Source organism: Pteropus vampyrus, unplaced genomic scaffold (genome assembly GCF_000151845.1).
Source record: "Pteropus vampyrus isolate Shadow unplaced genomic scaffold, Pvam_2.0 Scaffold300, whole genome shotgun sequence".
Lineage (NCBI taxonomy): Eukaryota > Metazoa > Chordata > Mammalia > Chiroptera > Pteropodidae > Pteropus > Pteropus vampyrus.
The window spans coordinates 685956-704065 of record NW_011889081.1 but is presented as its reverse complement, the minus strand read 5'-3'; the positions used below and the strand labels follow the sequence as shown (position 1 = coordinate 704065).

The 18110-nt window shown below is 46.6% G+C and overlaps 1 protein-coding gene and 1 pseudogene across 1 annotated transcript in view; both read left to right on the top strand.

Moving 5' to 3' along the window:
* Positions 1-18110, top strand: part of SEC14L5 (SEC14 like lipid binding 5) — a 46407-nt gene that overhangs the window by 2026 nt on the left and 26271 nt on the right. Inside the window, 3 exon segments of the mRNA XM_011376614.2 lie at positions 15056-15205; positions 15618-15749; positions 17707-17835. Of these exon segments, the coding sequence (XP_011374916.1) occupies positions 15056-15205; positions 15618-15749; positions 17707-17835 (411 nt within the window).
* Positions 12918-14068, top strand: LOC105303145 (annotated as a pseudogene).

Sequence of the window (18110 nt, the reverse complement as noted above, 5' to 3'; positions counted from 1 at the left end):
GACTAGCTAGGTGACCTTGGGCAAGTTACTTAGCCTCTCTAAGCTTCTACTCCCCATCTCTAAAATGAGGATTACATGGTTTCCAATCTGGGCATCGTGCTGAGGATTAAATGTAATTTAACATATGCAAAGCTCCAAGTGTAGGGTCTGGCACATATTATTATTAAAAATATTATTATTGTCTTTGTTATTGTTACTGTGGTTGCCTGTGGCTGTGTGACTTTGCTTCATTTATAATTGAGGTGGGACACCAGGGGGTGATGAAGAGACCTGGGGACGTACAGTCAGAAGCTCTGGGTCTTTGTTGCTGCTCTGTCATGCTCTGGCTATATGTTTTCAGGAAGTCACTGAATTTCTAGAGCCTTGGTTTCTTCATTTGTAAAATGGGGATGGTTATATGCACCTCATAAAGTTGTCATGGGGATTAAAGGTGGTTAGTGTGTGTGTGTGTGTGTGTGTGTGTGTGTGTGTGTGTGTGTACAACCCAGTGCAGGGCCTCGTCCATACTAAGCAGACAATAAATGACAGCTAAATATAAATAATTGTCCTCGTCTAAGACTCTAGGCAGCTCACATATTCTAAGACCCTAGGACTTCATTCACTTATTTATTTATTCATTCACTCAGTAGAAAACAGACACTGTCCCTACCCTCCTGGGACAATGAGAGGACCCGTGATTCTCTGCCATAAAACTTAGACAAATAACAATAGGATGGAAAATTAATAATTTTTATTATTGCATGGGCTTAATAAATATAAATTCAATTTAGCCTGTTTAGGGTTCTCAAAAATATTTACGATCATTGCACTTTAAAATAAAACATGTCTGTAGCACTTAAAGTTCTATTAATAGGACTAGTAACGTGCTCACGTCACCTTTATTGAAATATGTTAAACATATTTTGTAAGCTTCACAGTCTGTAAATGAAAGCAGGACTCAGTTTACTCCCCTAGCTGTGAATAGTCTCTAGGTGTTGATGTATAGATGTTTGTGGGTATAGTAGGAAAGAAAGGTTTTCTTATATTTATTACCTATATCTTCTCTAATTTAACTTATTTGTATTTTTCAAATACCATATTTCTTTATCTTCCATACAGTACTTGTCAGTGAAAGGGCTCCAAACCGCTGTAACATCCCGGCAAAGCCACTTTGCCAACTGTTTACAAAACACCATTGTCCCCAAAATAGATGCATAACTCAACATAACTTGCATGCTGTGTGAGCACAAAAGGGGTTTTCTGCACTTAATGTCTGTCTTTGTTTCGCAGATTAACACTTGCCCTCAATTTGGGTCAGATGCCAGGGAAGTTTTAGACAAAATCAGCTGTTTTTACCGCATCCGAGTGCCCAGAGGAATTGGCCTTTTGGTTTTTCTGTTTAACAAAACTGACTTGAGAATCTAAGCCTCCCTCACTTCTTCAAAGTCTCCCAGTGATGACATAAGAGTCTGAAGTCGAGCTTGTGGAATTGGTTTTAAAATCATACTGAAGCAGCCCGTCAAGACCCAACTTAAAATTAAAAAAAAAAAAAAAATTTTTTTTTCTCTTTTGCTTCAAAAATTTAACTAATCCAATGAATTGACATCTCTCTCCTTGGGCCAAATCCCTTGACATGAATTCTGTTTCTGAGGGGTGGGATTCCAGGGGAACTTTACTTTCTTCTTTTTCGAGCTTGGATTATATTGGTAAACAGAAGAAAATAATTAAGACAATGAAAACAGCTGCCTTATCCGACGTTGAAGAGGGTCCTTGGTCCCGTTGAATGCGAGTACCACAAAGTGTGTGTGTGTCAGGAGGTGAGGGAGGTCTTTGTGGATGTTCCTGTGTGTAAGACACAAAGGCCTTATCTCAGACTGTAGATTGCGGTCACTTAAGTCCTAAATGCTACTCTCTGGTCAGCCTATAGCCCCGTTGTGAATAGATTCTAGGTTACCTGTGCTCTCACCACAAATAGGTAGTGCTTAAGAGCCAGATCCACGAGCTGGGTCCCTGGAAAATAAAGATAATAAAGGCCCAGCTCCTCAGAGAGCTGAAGTGAGATTCAGTGAAGAGACATGGGTACCTGGATGGGGCCTGGCACATTGTTAATGCTTATGAAATATTACTTAGGTTTATTATTATTATTTATTGTTTCAACAGCTTTACTGAGCTATAACTCATATACTATACTGTTCATCCATTTAGAGGGTAAAAAGTCAGTTCAGAGAGTTGTGCAACCGTCACCATTGCTAGTTTTAGGACATTTTCATCACCCTGAAAAGAAACCCTGTTCCATTAGTCATCATCCCCTAATTTCTGCCCAGCCCTAGACAACCACTGATCTTTCTGTCTCTATAAATTTGCCTATTTTGGACATTCCATATAAATGAAATCATATAATATGTAGCCTTTTGTGACAGGCTTCTCTCACTTAGAATATTATTTTCAAGGTACGTCCATGCTGTAGTATGTGTCTGTACTTCATTCCTTTTTATGGTTGAGCAATATTTGATTGTATAGATAGAGCACATTTATTTATCTATTAATCAGTTGATGGAGATTTAGATCGTGTTTCCAATTTGGGGCTATGAACATTTACGTACAAGTTTTTGTGTGGACACATTTCTTCCAAAGAAATCCCTGCCGTGATGGCGGTGGTTATTTGGCAGGTTTAGGCAGATTCTATTTAAAATTTTATTTAACAAACACGTACACAGAGATTTCTAGGTCCCAGGCACTGTTCTGAGCACATTCAAATATTAACTAGTGTACTTCTCATAACTACCCCATGAGATAGATTTAGCGGGTTAGCCCCATTCTACGGATGAGGAGACTGAGGCACAGAAAGGATGAATGGATTACTCAAAGACACAAAGTAGAACATATGGCAAGTGGGGATTTAACCGCAGGCAGTTGGTTCCAGAATTTACATTCCCAACCGTGAGCTCTGCTTTTTCTCAGAGCTGAGGATCTGAAGTTATAGGGGTGGCATCCGGGCTGAGCGAGTGGTCCCATTGGAGCAGTTACCACCAGGACTGAGTCCAGAATGTCTATGCCCCATCGGGACCTATCAAAAGGCAGCTCTAGGTGGGCAGCTGATGCCAACAGAGCCTGGGAGCTAATTTTACTGAACACTGTGTCCCCAGCCCTTTAGGCCAGCTCAGAGGCACATACTATTATATAGCCTTAGCTGCAGCAGAAGAGGAAACAGGTTTAGCGAGGTTGAGACTGTCTCTTAGCCAGGGTCCTTATTAGCTAGGGCTGTATAACAAAGTACTACAACCAGGTAGTTTAGAACAAACAGGAAGTTTGTGTCTCACAGTCCTAGAGGACAGAAATTTAAAATCAAGATGTTGGCAGTGGCATGCTCCCTCTGAAGGTGCTAGAAAAGATCTGTTCCAGGCTTTAATCCTCGTTTCTAGAAGTTTCTTGGCTTGTGGCATCATAACTCCAATCTTCACATGGCATATTTCCTGTGTGTGTGTGCCTCTGTGTCCAGATTTCTCCTTTTATAAGGACACTAGTCATATTGGATTTATGAGGATACCTTAATGACCTCATTTTAACTCAATTACCTCTATAAGGACCCTATTTCCAAATAAGGTCACATTCTGAGGTACCTGGGCTTAGGACTGCAACATACCTTTTTTGGGGGAACACAATTCAGCCCCTTAACATTCAGTAAATAGCATCATTAGTAAATGGCAGAGGTTTGAATTTAGGGAATCTGACCCCATAGCCTGTGCTCACAGCCAGACATTCCAGATTTCTGGCTCCAATGTTCAGTAATTATTTGTGCACTAGTGGCCTCTGCAGCTTCAGGAATGACCTGGCTGTCTCTTGTGCTGCCTGAGGGTTCCTGTGGGGCTCAAAAACCCTATAGCTTCAGGTCGTCTCAGGTTCTGCAAACCTAAAGAAGGAAGAAGGCAAGGAGTAGAATTTCCTAAGCAATAAGCTTTTCATGCAAAGGAAGGGTTATGGAGGTGAGGGCTGTGGTCAGCAATTAAGTGTTAAAATATTTAAAGACCTGGCCTTTTGTATTGATAAACAGCTTGTAATTTAGCAAATGGGTTATTAATAAGGAACAGCCTCTGAAGGTAAATCCTTGCAGCCCAGGCCAAGGGCAGTTCTAGTTGGAATTGTTGTTATGAATGTAGTTTTAATAAGGCAGTAGGGGCCTTATTTAAATGAGTTTAAATTAGTTCCCTGGAGCCTGTTGTCATCTGATCCCGTTGCTAACAGATTAAGAGAAGCAATATTTTCCACCCTGGATTGCTTACAGAGGGCCCTGACACGCTCTGATTTGGGCTGGGAGAACAGAGGCAATCCACTGCCCAGCAAGGTGATCTTCTGACTTCAGAGGGCACTGAAATAAACTTTAGGTCCTCATTCATTAATTTACGCATGCATTAATTCATGCATGCATGCATGCATTCCACAAATATTTACTGAGTTTCCACTGTGCCAAGCACCAGGCTAGATGCAGGAGGTATGAGATAGTTGATTTCTAGCACTTTTTGGAATGCATCATTCTGTTAATTTTATATGGAATTTGCTTGGCTACTTGTTTAGGTAGATCTTTTTCACTAAAGTAAGCTTCAGGAAGGCATGTCTGTCTTGTTCTGGTTCTGTTTTGACCTGATTTTCCTGGCATGACCCCTTCTTGCCCGCGTAGAACTTGCAGTGTGTGTGTGTGTGTGTGTGTGTGTGTGTGTGTGTGTGTGAGAGAGAGAGAGAGAGAGAGAGAGAGAGAGAGAGAGAGAGAGAGAGAAACCAGGCAAGTGCCAAGCAGAATTTGTATTGAGGGAACAACAAGTCTCCAGCCTAGGGTCTTTAAGCCGTCAGGTTGAGCCTCGCTGAGGGGAGGAGGGCAGAATTTGTCTCTCTGAAGAAATGATGCGGCTCAATTGGGCCTTAGTGAGAGTTAGAAAGTAACTGGTGGGTTAATTTGCCTTTTCAAGGACTTGGGGAGCTTTTAAGAAGAGGAGTGACATGATCAGATTTGGGGTTTAGGAGGATCCTCTGGCTGCCTGAAGGTGTATTGAGGGGGGTTGCTATCCTGGAGTGTGGGGAAGCAGAGGTAATGGAGGCCAGGCTCATTCCTGAAACGCTTATTAAATCTAAAATAGCGTTTCCTTCCCTTCAAGATCCTGACATATCGCTAAATGTCAAGATGTGCTGGGCTGGCTCTGCTGCCACCTTGTCCGTCCCTGAACCATCAGGGGTACCAGCTGATCCTGGAAGTCCGTGGGCAGGGAGCGTGTTCAGAGGAGGAGAGTTTCCCCGCCCCGCTCCCCACCCAGGGCTGAGAATCCACAGCAGGATTTTGTGCAGTTGCTGAGCTGGGCGGCAGGCTGTATGATCCCCCAGTGCCAGAGAGGCCAGACATTCTCCTGGCATGACCTCACGAGGAGACACAGTCTCAGCCAGGCAAAGGGAGGTCCCATTGCGTGAGGAGACAGAGGCAGGAACAAATAATCACTAGGTTGCACTAACTGTGCCCTATACTGCAGCCTTGGGACCAGGAACCTGTGAAAAACAGGCAAAACTGTTCCTTTGCACCTTGTTTGGGATAATTCATTGGCCAATAGCTGCAGATGCACCACTATCATGGCCAGAGGGAACTTCTCAGGCATTTATTCACCTGTGCATGAAGCACCTTCCAGGACTTAGCTCTCTTCAGGTAAACCATGAACAGCAATACACAGGCACAGGTTATTCTCTGGGCTGCGTTCCTGCCACAGGGTGTAGACAGAAGCCCCCTCAGGCTGAAGAGGGGAGGATCGGTACTGCTCAACCTGTTCCTCCAGGTATATATGTGATGAGGGTTCCAACTTCTTGCTTTCTTTTCCTAGCACTTGCTCCCTCCTTCCTTTCTTCCGCAGACATTGGCTGGGTGTCTAGTGTCCCAGGTGTTGTGCAAGGGTACTGGGGAATCCAGTGGTGAAGAAAACAGACATAGAGACAGAGACAGCGACTATTAACAAATAAACACAGATATGATATTCTATCTCAAATCATGATCAATGCTTCTGAGATGGTTTATTCTCTTTTTAAAAATTTGTGGTACAATATAAGTAACACAAAACTTCCCATTCTAACCATTTTTAAGTATATCGTTCAGTTCAGCATTAAGTATGTTCACACTGTTGTGCAACCATCACCACCATCCATTTCCATAATTTTTTCATCTTCCTAAATTGAAACTCTGTCCTCCCTACCAGCCCCTGGCAATCACTCTTCTATTTTATCTCTGTGAGTTTGATGACTCTAGGGACCTCATATAAATGGAATCACACAATATTTGTCCTTTTACTTATCATGTTTTTGAGGTTCATCCATGCTGTAGCATATATCAGTCTTTTTAATGGCTGAATAATATTCCACTGCATGGATAAGCTACATTTTATTTATCTATTCTTCTGTCAGTAAACATTTGGTTTGTTTCTACTTTTTGGCTCCTGTGAATAATGCTGCTATAATCATGGGTGAACAAATACCTATTTAAGTCCCTGTTGGTTTATAGCCCTACAAAAATCTACTGTGTCCATTAAAAAATCTACTATATGGTGTCTGACACTGTGCTAAACGCTTTACACATATTATCTCCCTTTAATCTTTACAGCAACCTTTATAAATTAGGTATGATCCTCCTTATCATCCTCTTTTTATCCTGAGGAAACCGAGTCTCAGAGGTTAAACAGAGGTCACTCTGCTGGCAAGTGCCAGAGGCAGTATCTAAATCTGGGCTTTGTCTCTGTTGCCCCATCACACCCCAGCCTTGACCCCTCAAGGTGTTCAGGTTGCCTGGCCACAGGGTCCCTCTGACCCTCTGTCTCTGTCCTTTGTGTCTCCTGAGCTGACTTTAATTAGAATTGCAGTAGATTTTTCAGCTGTAGAATCATCTGCATATAGCTGTTTTATAGATTATAAACAGCAGTCATTTCAGAAGGCTTCCAGAATAATGCCGTCATGGTTCTGCTGTGCCCTTCATCAGCGGGGATAACCCTGCTACATCAGGTGTCTGATGGCTCATTCGCCAAACTCTGACTGAGTAACTTGGCTATGAGTTGGGGGAATCAATACAATGGCATATTAGTCAGCTGAGAAAAGGAAGGAAACACTCATGCTTGCTACGACATGAATGGATCTCGGAAACATGATACTAAATGAAAGAATCCTGTCGCAAAAGACCACGTATTATATGATTCTAATTATATGAAATGTCCAGAGAAAGCAAAACCATAGAGATAGAAAGTAGATTAGTGGTTGCCTAGGGCTGGGTTCAGGGAAATGGGGAGTAACTGCCAATGGGTTTGAGGTTTCTTTTGCGGGTGATGAAACGTTTTGGAATTAGATATTAGTGATGGTTGCTTAACTTTGTGAATGTACTAAAACCCAATTGTACACTTTAAAAGGGTACATTTTATGGCATGAGAATTACATCTCAATTGAAAAAGAAGAGTTGGAAGAGCTAGAGAATGGATATCTGTCTGTTTTGGGGTTTCTCAGGCTGGCAGAGAGAAGCTGGGGGGTGGACAAGGAAGGATCCTGAGATGGCCACACAGTGCCTTGAATCCGGCATGTAGCATGAAGAGGGAAGGTGGTGTACATTAGTATGGTTTGGATGTTCTTTCCACATTGTGGTGGAAGGTTTGGGATACTGGTTCCAGATTCCTTTGAATTTGCATGAGGAAGAGCAGGAAGGAAGGAGGGAGAGGGGGAGGGAGCAGCTGTCAAGTGATTAGCAGAAATAGCTTTCCTGTACTTTATAGAATCTCACTTTTTTTTAAAATTTAAATTTATTTAACAAATGCTTATGTAGAACAAACCATGTGCCAGGCTCTGTTCTCAGCACTTTACCAAAACAGACTCCTTTATTCACTGCCCGACCCCCAACTCAGCAAGGTAGTTACTTTTCTTATTCTCTTTTTAACAAATGAATGAATTAAGGAACTGAGAGCTTGTTCAGAGGCAGAGAAGAGATTTGAACCCAAGCCCCAGAGTCCATGCCCTTAACGGCTATGCTATGCTGTCATTCACTCATTCATCATATATTTGTCTACTGAGTATCAGCTATGTGCTAGGCATTTTGCAAAGTACTCAGGATTCGTAGGTGAACAAACCTACTGTGGTGGTGAGGGGGGCTGATGACGTCTTACTTCAGCAGTTGTGACACACAAAGAAAGGAAACAGGTACAAGTGAGGGCTCATCAGGAGGGTCTATGATTACTCCACCTTACCGATGAGCCTGCAGGGGGAGAGTGGATGTTCTGTGCTCAAGGCTACACAGCCTAGCTAGGAATCCAGGGCTATCTAACTCCAACCCCCCACCTCCACATGTTAAGTGTGTCGAAGTGGATTTTCGCAGGATGGAGGGTGTATAGGAGGCAATCCTTGGAAGTTTCTATCATCCTCTGCCTGCCCCAGCCTTGGCCTTGCATGGGCAGATTCTGGGCCTTGGACCAGCTCCCTTTCTAAGCCATCAGGCTTGGGTGTCCCTTTCCAGGCACCTGGCAGAAGGGCTGTAACTGAATCCTTCTGCTGCCTTGTGTCCCTTACAAGGCCAAACCATGTGTTTACTCAACAAGGAGAAGCTCAGGCTTGATTTGTGGGGACAGCAGTCAGCAACTGAGGCTCTTAGGCAGGGACAAAACTAGTCAGGTATGAGCCACTCTCCACACAGGGAGAGCCCTGTGAACTCTGATCCTGTAAGACCCTGTGACTGTGCCAAAGGCAAAGGACTTCCAATTTGTGGGTGTAGGCCAGCGGGATTCAGCATTTCCTGACCACAGATACTTGTGTTATATATAGCCAATGTCCTCCCAGAGGCAGAGCAAGGCAGTTCAGGGCTGGGGTCTGGGTCAGCCTGGCCTGGCTCCAACCCTGCCACCTACTGGCCTTATGATGTCTTCCCAAGCCTCAACTTGCTCATCTGTAAAATGGGGAAAAAACTCATTCTCATCTTATCAAGGTGTTGTGAGGTTGAAATGATGTAGTTAGTATTCTGTAAGTGTCAGTAACAAGTGCCAAACATGAGACCTCACAGCCTAGGGAATCTCCAGCTGACAGTCCTCTGACACTGGAGAACTGGCATGGGGATGGACTTATTTTGAGGCCTCCACTTTCTAGTTGGAACTTCAGCTCTGGGGCCCCCCAATGCCTGGGGTGGATCCGTCATTGGAGCAGCCACTGTTTACTTGAAGAAGTCAGCAACTTCCCTTGCACAATAACAGAAAGTTCTGTCTATTGCTGACCTGTTTCCCCACTGTTATCTGAGGGGTCCAGACGGGGCTCTTCTAACAAGAGATTTGTTACCACAGGAAGTCGGCCAGTGAAGCTTAGTGACCTCAGCTGGCTGCATGTGCTAACGTCATGACCTGCCATTCTCTCCATGGACACCTTTCTTGCGGTTATTTGGGACTTTGGCAAGTTTGTATTATTTCTGTCTCTGCTTGTTGGCATTTCTTTATGAGACCCTAGTGTATGCCCAGAACTGAGATTGATGGTGGTGTGAAGTCAGTGCTGCGGGAAAGCACGCAGCCCAGGCCTTTGGCATGCTATGTACAAGCAAGTACATGATTAAAAGATGCCATAAGTGCTAGCGAGGAAATGAATGGGCTAAAGGACATAGAACAGGGGAGGAGGCAGCCTTGCAGGGGAGGATGTCCCAGAAAGAGGGACCAGCAGGGACGGGCAAGTCCCTGAAGCCTAGTGTCTCTTCGACTCCCTGATACAGGTCTCCTACCTGTCTGGGGGGCCCAGTGACACCTGTTCCCTCCTCCTTCACTGTCAAGTGAATTGATCAGTGTTCCAAGCAGAGGAAACAGCCAGTGCAAAGGCCCTGGGCAGGAACAAGCTTGGTGGGTAGATTTCCTGTTTCCTGTGGCTGACGTAACAATGTACCTACCACAAACTGGAGGGCTTCGACAGCAGAAGCCTGAGATCAAGGTGCTGGCAGGGTTGGCTCCTTCTGAGGGCTGGGAGGTACAAGCTGTTCCAGGCCTCACTCCCAGTTCTGGTATTGCTGATAATCCTCGGTGTTCCTTGGCTTGTAGAGAAATCACCCGAATCAATGCCTTCATCTTCATGTGGCATTACCTCTGTGTGCATGTCTGTGTCCAAATAGCCCTTTTTATAAGGATGTTAGTCAGATTGAATTAGGGGCCCACCCCACCCCAATGTGTCCTCATCTTAACTAACTACATTTGCAACAACCCTGTTTGCGACTAAGAGGTCCTAGAGGGTTAAGACTTCAACACATGAGTTTTATTGGAGAGTGGGCGAGCACGATTCAACTCATAAGTGTGTTCTAGAAAGAGCGAGGCTGGCGTGGCTGGAGCAGAGTGAAGGAGTCTGGGGTGGGATGCGGGCTGGTGGGACAGGTCACCCAAGGCTTGGTGGGCCACAGTTCAGACGGTGGGATTTGTTCTGGGCATCTAGGCTTGTTCTGAGCATGTCGTTTTATCTGGGGAGCAGGAGAGAGACTGAAGAATAGTTAGAGAAAGTGGAGAAACTCGGGGCCCGTGTGGCCACTGTCTGACAAGAGTCGAAGGACTGAGGGTGGGGGAAGGAAAAATCGTGGCCACACGGCCCCAAAGGACAATGCCTGGCTTGGTTTCCGAGATGCTCAGGAGAAGGAGCCCAGCTGCTGAGTGAAGGGTTGCTGAGTGAGTGGGGGGCTGGGCCTGCCTAGGATTCAAACCCAGATTCACCATTTTGCACTATGTATCCTTAGGTAAATTACTTAGCTTCTCTGGGCCCAGGTTTCCTCATTGTCAAATGAGGATGCCATTCAGTGGATTAAATGGAAGAAAGCACACAACTGCGGGAGAAGATTTAAGGCTTGCTTCATGCCAACTGCTTTGAGACACACTCTGGTGACATCTTTACCACTACCCCATTTTATGGATGAGGAAACAGAGGCTCAGAGAGGGCAAGTGACTTGCCCAAGGTCACACAGTGAGAAAGTAGCAGAGACTTGAACTGAGCCTGACTAATTTTGAAACACGCACCTTTCCCTCCTTGTACTTTCAAAAAATGTCAGTTTCTGCCTGCTCATCATGGAGGTGAGGCCCAGCAGGCTCCTTTGGCTCCCTGACGCATTTGATGCCAGCAGAGTGTTCCCAAAGGGCTAGGAGGCAGTTGTATTCCGTTCTTACAAACCTGTGCTGTGCCACCATCTGAGTCCTGTTGCTTGGAGAAGAAAAATGTTGGGTGAGATAGCTCTCCATGAAATATTCAACCTGGTTTCATCATCTGGGAGACAAGCATGGTATACACCCATTTTCCAGATAATGAAACAGGCTGAGAGAAGGGAAGGGGCTTGCCTTTCTGCTGGAAGGAGGTGGAGCTGACCCCACCAGGAGGCCTGACCCCACCCAGACTTTCACCCACTTTGCAGCCGCTCACTCCTTAATGGAGAAATGCCTTCGAAAGAAAGTTCAAGGGGGCCTCCCTTGCCAGCCCCCTGGGGCATAAGCACTCCTTATTTTAACCCTGGTGTGTTTGTACAAAGCTACCAGCTTCGACATATGGCAGGAGACAGCCCGGTCCTCCTGATCCTGGCAGAGGACATGCTGGGTTGGTCTTGTGGGGCCTGGGATGACACCAAGGGCATCAGGCGGGGTTCCATTTCTTCTTTCTCCCTCCCCTGCAGCCTGAACTGGGTGGGTGCTGCCTCTCAGCTGGGCGGGATGGGGGAGGAGGTATGTGTCCTCAGATGCCTGCACTATTTTTGGAGCTCGCTTTGATCCTGATTCCCGGGGCATGTGGGCTGTGACAGGCACTTGGAGCAGACCCTGCTTGAATGCCGCCAGCTACGGATGCCGGCACGCCCCCTAGTGGCTCCGACCCTGGCACTTCTGAAACTGGGCACGGACTCTCGCTCTCCAATCTGGAGGCCTTTTCTTTCTTTTACTTGCCTGTCTGCTAGGACCTGCAGGATGTTGAACAGGAGTGGCCAGAGCAGACATTCTTGCCTTGTTCCTGATCTGAGCGAGAGAGCGTTCAGTCTCTCACCATTCACTGAGTCAGAGGTTCGCTGTGATTTTCTGTAGATGCCCTTCATCCGAGTGAGGAAGTTCCCTTTTATTCCTTTTTGTTGAGTGTTTTTACCATGAAGAGCTGTTGGATTTCGTTCAACTTTTTTTTTTCTCCTGAAAGATGTCTTTGAAAATGTCCCAAGCAAGGAGCCTTCCGAAACCTTGCGCCTGCGCTGTCCTGAGGCGAGGCTGCGGCCCCCCGGCGTTGTTTTGCGCATGCGACGCCAGCGAGGGCCGCACTTCCGGCGAGGTAGCTCCATGATGGCGTCTGCCTTCGGTTAAATCTCTCGTCATCCTGCGTGTTCCAGCGTCGCGTGGGCTCCCGTACGACGCCCTGCCCAACCGACCCAGGTTCTAACCATCACGCCAGACCGCTGGCATGGACTTACGACATCGTTGCCCTGAGGCCCCAGTCGTGTTTGGACGCAACTCTTCCGGTAGGCCCCAAGTGCAAGGGTGACCGGGTGCCTTCTTCCCTCAGGACCTCGTAGCATTTATATTTTCGGTCCCGAAGTCGCGTCCCGTGCAGGTCCACCTAAGTCTCGGAGGCTCACGGGAGACTGAGTCAGGTCTGCAACTCCTCAGATTGTCGATGTTGTTATTGTTGGGAAAGACGAAAAAGGCAGAGACACCCCAGAATATCTAATCCATTTTAATGGTTGGAACAGGAGCTGGGATAGATGCGCAGCTGAAGATCATGTCCTCCATGACACCGATGAAAATCAGAGATTGCAGTGTAAATCGGCAAAAAAAGCTGTAGCTCCCCTGAGAATCCCAGGAAGAAAGAGGAAGCGAAGGGCCACAGTTTGCCTGGTGTTGACTTTATCTTAAAAAGCCTTCCCACTGAAGAAAAATATGAAAATGAGAACTCAATAAGCACTTTTTCTGATGACAGTGGTGAAGAAAAGGATGGAGCAATAAATATCTGAAGAAAATGATACTGAAGAAAGACTGAAATGAAGGAAGAACCAGAGCTGCACACAAAAAGAGAGATGGAAGAAAGACTAATAACTATAGACATCCCGGAAGTTCTGAAGAAGAAACTCGAGGATGACTGTTATTATATCAACAGGAGGAAACGGTTAGTGAAACTTCCATGCCAGACCAACATCATAACTATTTTGGAATCCTATGTGAAGCATTTTGCTATCAATGCAGCCTTTTCAGCCAGTGAGAGGCCTTATCATCATGCTGTGTCACACACCAACATGAATGTGCATTGCATCCCAGCAGAAAAGAATGTTGACCTTTGTAAGGAGATGGTGGATGGATTAAGAATAACCTTTGATTACACTCTCCCATTGGTTTTGCTTTATCCATATGAACAAGCTCAGTATAAAAAGGTGACTTCGTCCAAATTTTTTCCTCCGATTAAGGAAAGTGCCATAAACACTAATAGGAACCAGGAGGGACTCTCTCCAAGTCCACCTTTGTTGAATCGGTTCATCCCACAGTCCACGGAGAGTCGGTGTGAGCTTGCTGCTCCCAAAAGGCGCAAAGCTGAGCCAGAAGCCTTGCAGTCTCTGAGGCGGTCCAGGCGCCACTCTGCCAACTGCGACAAGCTGTCTGAGAGCAGTGCCTCGCCTCAGCCCAAGCACCAGCAGCAGGACGTGTCCACCAGCATGCCCAAGCTGTTCCTGCACCTAGAAAAGAAGACGCCTGTGCATAGCAGACCATCCTCGCCTGTTCCTCTGACCCCAAGCAAGGAAGGCGGTGGGGTGTTTGCCATCTGTGAAGGCAGAACTAATGAAATAAATGAGGTCCTCTCCTGGGAACTCGTACCCAACAGTTACCCACTAGGTGACCAGTCTCTTCCACCCTCCTACATTTATGGGGCACAACACTTGCTGAGATTGTTTGTGAAACTTCCAGAAATCCTGGTCAAGATGTCCTTTTCGGAGAAGAATCTGAAGGCTTTACTGAAGCACTTTGACCTCTTTCTGAGGTTTTTAGAAGAGTACCACGACAGCTTCTTCCCAGAGTCTGCCTATGTCACTGCCTGTGAGGCATACAACAGCATTAAGAATCCCAGGGCAATTTATTAAATTTTCGATGGCTCTGAAAGAACAGCTTCTCCGTCTAGCTTTGCACTCTAGGTTCCCAGTGGAGAGTTCTGGGGAGATGGTGGGCCTTCAGGCCCAGCAGTTGCGATGCCCACCTGGTTGGGAGGAGGCTGGCAGAGGCAAGACTTATGTACTGTAGTTATTTCTGTTAAGGAGTACTTCCTTGGTGCCTGACTGGCCTCCAGTATCTGACCCTAGCCACTATCCATGTCATCTGTGACAGCAGGCAGAGCATCTGTGTTGCCTGTGAAATATTCATGGAAGTGTACATAGGTTAGGCTGTTTCAGTAGATTCGGAGTTGTTAGCAATAACCACATATTTTAGTTATTTGTTAACACTAAGCAAAATTGTTTTGCAAACTTTTCATTTTTACGATGAGACTAAGCAACTCAGTACAACAAATTTCAATATTGCTTGGAAAATGCAAAGTAGTCCCAAAATATTTTAGAGAGAATTGATTTTGATGGTGAAAGAAAATTGCAGCTATACATTTGCCTGTTATAGTTCCTTTTCTGTAAAACTTTATTTTTGGTGATCTAAAAAAAGTGTTGCCTAACTTGTTTGAGATTTTACAGTTATACTTTGTTGTTTAATGTTATGTTTCCCATTCTGTCAAACGTTATTTTTGGTAATTTAAATAAAGCAAAGGCCCTATTGTTGGAAATAAAAATAAAAAAGAAAATAAAATGCGCCCAGGCAAGCCCACTGTTTCTTCTGAGGGCAAAGCTCGATGTAAAGCAAAAAGCGGTCTGCGCAGGCGCTTCGGTGTCACTGCTTTAAAGGGGGCGTTAAATGACGGTAAAACAGCAGTGGTCACTGCTCTTCTCATGGGCCGGGAATGCTCTTCTGGCTCGCCATACCCATCTGACAAACGGGACCACAGCCCAGCTGGGGCAGGAGGAGGGCTGTGCTTAGTGGACCTTGGCCGCTGGGGTCCCCCTCCTCGAGCTCACTCCCTCTCCACTCAGGCCTACGAGAAGCGCTTCCCCACCTGCCCACAGATCCCCGTCTTCCTGGGCAGCGAGGTCCTGCGCGAGTCCCGCAGCGCTGACGGCTCCGTGCACGTGGTGGAGCGGAGCTGCCGGCTGCGCGTGGAGGCCCCGAGGCTGCTGCGGAAGGTGGGCGCTCAGAGGGCCCGGGGCAGCGGGGCAGCGGCCAAGGGGACTAGACAGGGTGGTGGGGGTTGTCAGGGTAGGGGACTTGGGGACCAGGGGCAGGGCCAGGCGGTGGGGCTAGTGTTGGTGCTGAGAGGGGGCTTCTGTGGTGGGGGGCGGTGAGTTCTGGGTCCTGGAGGAATGGGGCGGGGCGGGAGACTGGACTGGGACTGGGCAGGGCCTAGGGGGACTAATGCCCAGCGGAGATTGAGGGGAGTGGTATTGGAAGGGGGATGGAGTAGGGGATCCGGGCCCAGGCAGGTGGCCAGGCACAGGATCCAGGTCCCAGGATCGAGGGTGACCAGGACTAGCCCTCGGGGTTTGCGACCCCAGCTCCCTCGCCCCCTGCACCCCCCTGCTGCCCCTTTCCTTGCAGATCGCAGGCGTGGAGCACGTGGTCTTCGTGCAGAGAAACATCTTGAACTGGAAAGAGAGAACACTCCGCATCGAAGCGCACAATGAGACCTTTGCTAGCCGTGTGGTGGTCAAGGAGAACTGCAGTTACACGGTGAGCGCAGGCTGGCCTCCCCACTGCCTCGGCCACCGACCCCTGCTCTTCGCCCCGCCCCCCCAGCTGTGCACCTGATGTCTGTGCGTCGCAGCTAACTCCTTCCCTCCCAGAGCCCTGTCGGATGAGACGCAGGAAGCTCCTTACATCTGCAGTTCAGATACCCAGCTGATACCTTTTCTTAATTTTTAAGTAGTCTCAAGTAGTGCTTGAGACATACTTACTAAAATGCTTTGTTGTTGTTGTTTTATGTTCAATTCAAATGCATTTGGGCATCCTGGCTAAACCTGGCAACTTGCCTCCTTCCTTTCTCTCCTTTCTTGCCTTCACAAAACTTTGACTCAGTTTCGCTATCTGTAAAATGGGGTTAATGATCCTACTTGCCACACAGGTTATGGTGAGGATTTAAAAAAGTAAAATAACCAAACCTCTTGGACCACTACCTGGCACACACTAAGCCCTGTATATGTGTTGCCTTTTAATATAATTAAGAACAATTCTTCTCCAGTACACACTGATTGAGCACCTACTGTGTGCCAGGCTCCCTGACAAGTGCTGGGCACCCAGCAGTGGACCAATCCACCTGACCATTGTCTTCATGGATCTCCCATTCCAGTGAAAGGCACAGATGAGAAAAAGAACAAATCGGTATAGACTTAAAATTTTGTCACGAGTGCTAAGAAGGAGCCCAGCAGACAGACTTACAGAAAATGGAAGTATCCCCTTGGGGCCTCTCTGAGGAGGTGTCATTAAAGCTGAGCGCTGAAGGATGAGAGGGCTGGAAACAGAGTTCTGGGGGAAGAAACAGGAGGTTTGAAGACCCCAAGGTAGATGAATGAAGTTGAGAGTGGGCGTTGCAGGAGTTGGGGTCCTACTAGCCTCAGGGCTGGAGTGAGGAGTCTGAAGTCATTTGGAATTCAGCTCTGCCACTTTCTTGCCGAGTGATGTTGGACAAGTTGCTTCCCCTCCCTGGGCTACCCTTTCATATCTGGGAATGTCAACAGAACCTGCCTCGGGTGCTGGAGGAGCAAATGAGATAATGTAGCTATGCTAGACCCCAAATGGTATTTTTCATGATGATAAATCCAATGTGGCTACTATGGTATATTACAGGTGTTTTTGATGTGCCTTTGCCCAGCCTCCCAATGCGGGGGACCTTGCCTTGTTCATCTGTACAGTGGTGCCTCGTATACAGCAGGTGTCCAGTAAATGCTGATTACTTTTCCTTTGCACACCTCCAGCTCTTCTCAGGGCCTCCTGGAAACTGGGCCTAGGATGTTCAGATGTTTACTTTTAGGGAGGTGTAGGGGGAGTTTTTATAAATCCCTTTTAATGTAGTGTTTCTCAGAGCAAGTTCTGCAAACAGCTGAATCTGTATCACTGAGGCTGCTTGTGAAATGTAGATTCTCAGGCCCCAGCCCTGGACACCTATTCCACCTGGCACCTGCATATTTAATAGACTCCCTGCTAATGCTCTGCCCATGGAAGTTTGAGAGGCACTAAGCTTGGATCTGCATGGTAGCTGTGTCAACGAAGTTTCTCTTATATGCATATAAATATTTATTTATAATATATTATTATATATAAACACATAACATACATATTTTAATATATCTCAAATGTATAATATTCATGTGTAATTTATATATAATGATATATTAAATATATTATCTATTTATATATCATATGCATATAATTTTTAAGGGACAGGAACACAAATATGAGGCCCACTTTCTTCTGGCCCCTCCTGAGGAGGCTCTTTGTTTGCTAACACTTTATACCTTGCATTGTGCTCTGGGTGGGGCCTGTTGGAATTGCTGGAACCCTAGGGTGTTGCCAGCTGTGACATGCTGTCCACTGCATGCTCTGGCTGTGCCCAGGTCACCAAGAGAAGCCCGGGGGAGGACATGGCATCCTCCACCCTGAGACTGTGTTGTCATCCCTGCCTGGCTTTCAGGTCCACCCCGAGAATGAAGACTGGACTTGCTTTGAGCAATCTGCCTCACTTGACATCCGGTCCTTCTTTGGCTTCGAAAGTGCCTTGGAGAAGATTGCCATGAAGCAGTATACAGCTAATGTCAAGAAGGTAAGAGAGGGGCTTCGTCAGTCACAAGGAGGAAGAAGGTGCACAGGCCTTGGGGGCTGCCAGTCCTAGTTCAAAGCCCGCTCTGCCACCCGATAACCCGTGTGACATCAGGCAACATCCTTAACTGTCCTCATCTGTAGAATGGGTATTCTAGGAGATGATGGATGGAAAGCAAGCCCGTAGTGGGGCACAGTAATAACTGTCCTGATGCTCCCAGGCTTGTGTAGGGAACTCTGTGGACAGAGGAGGGACATTGGGCAGTGCTTTTTCCTGGT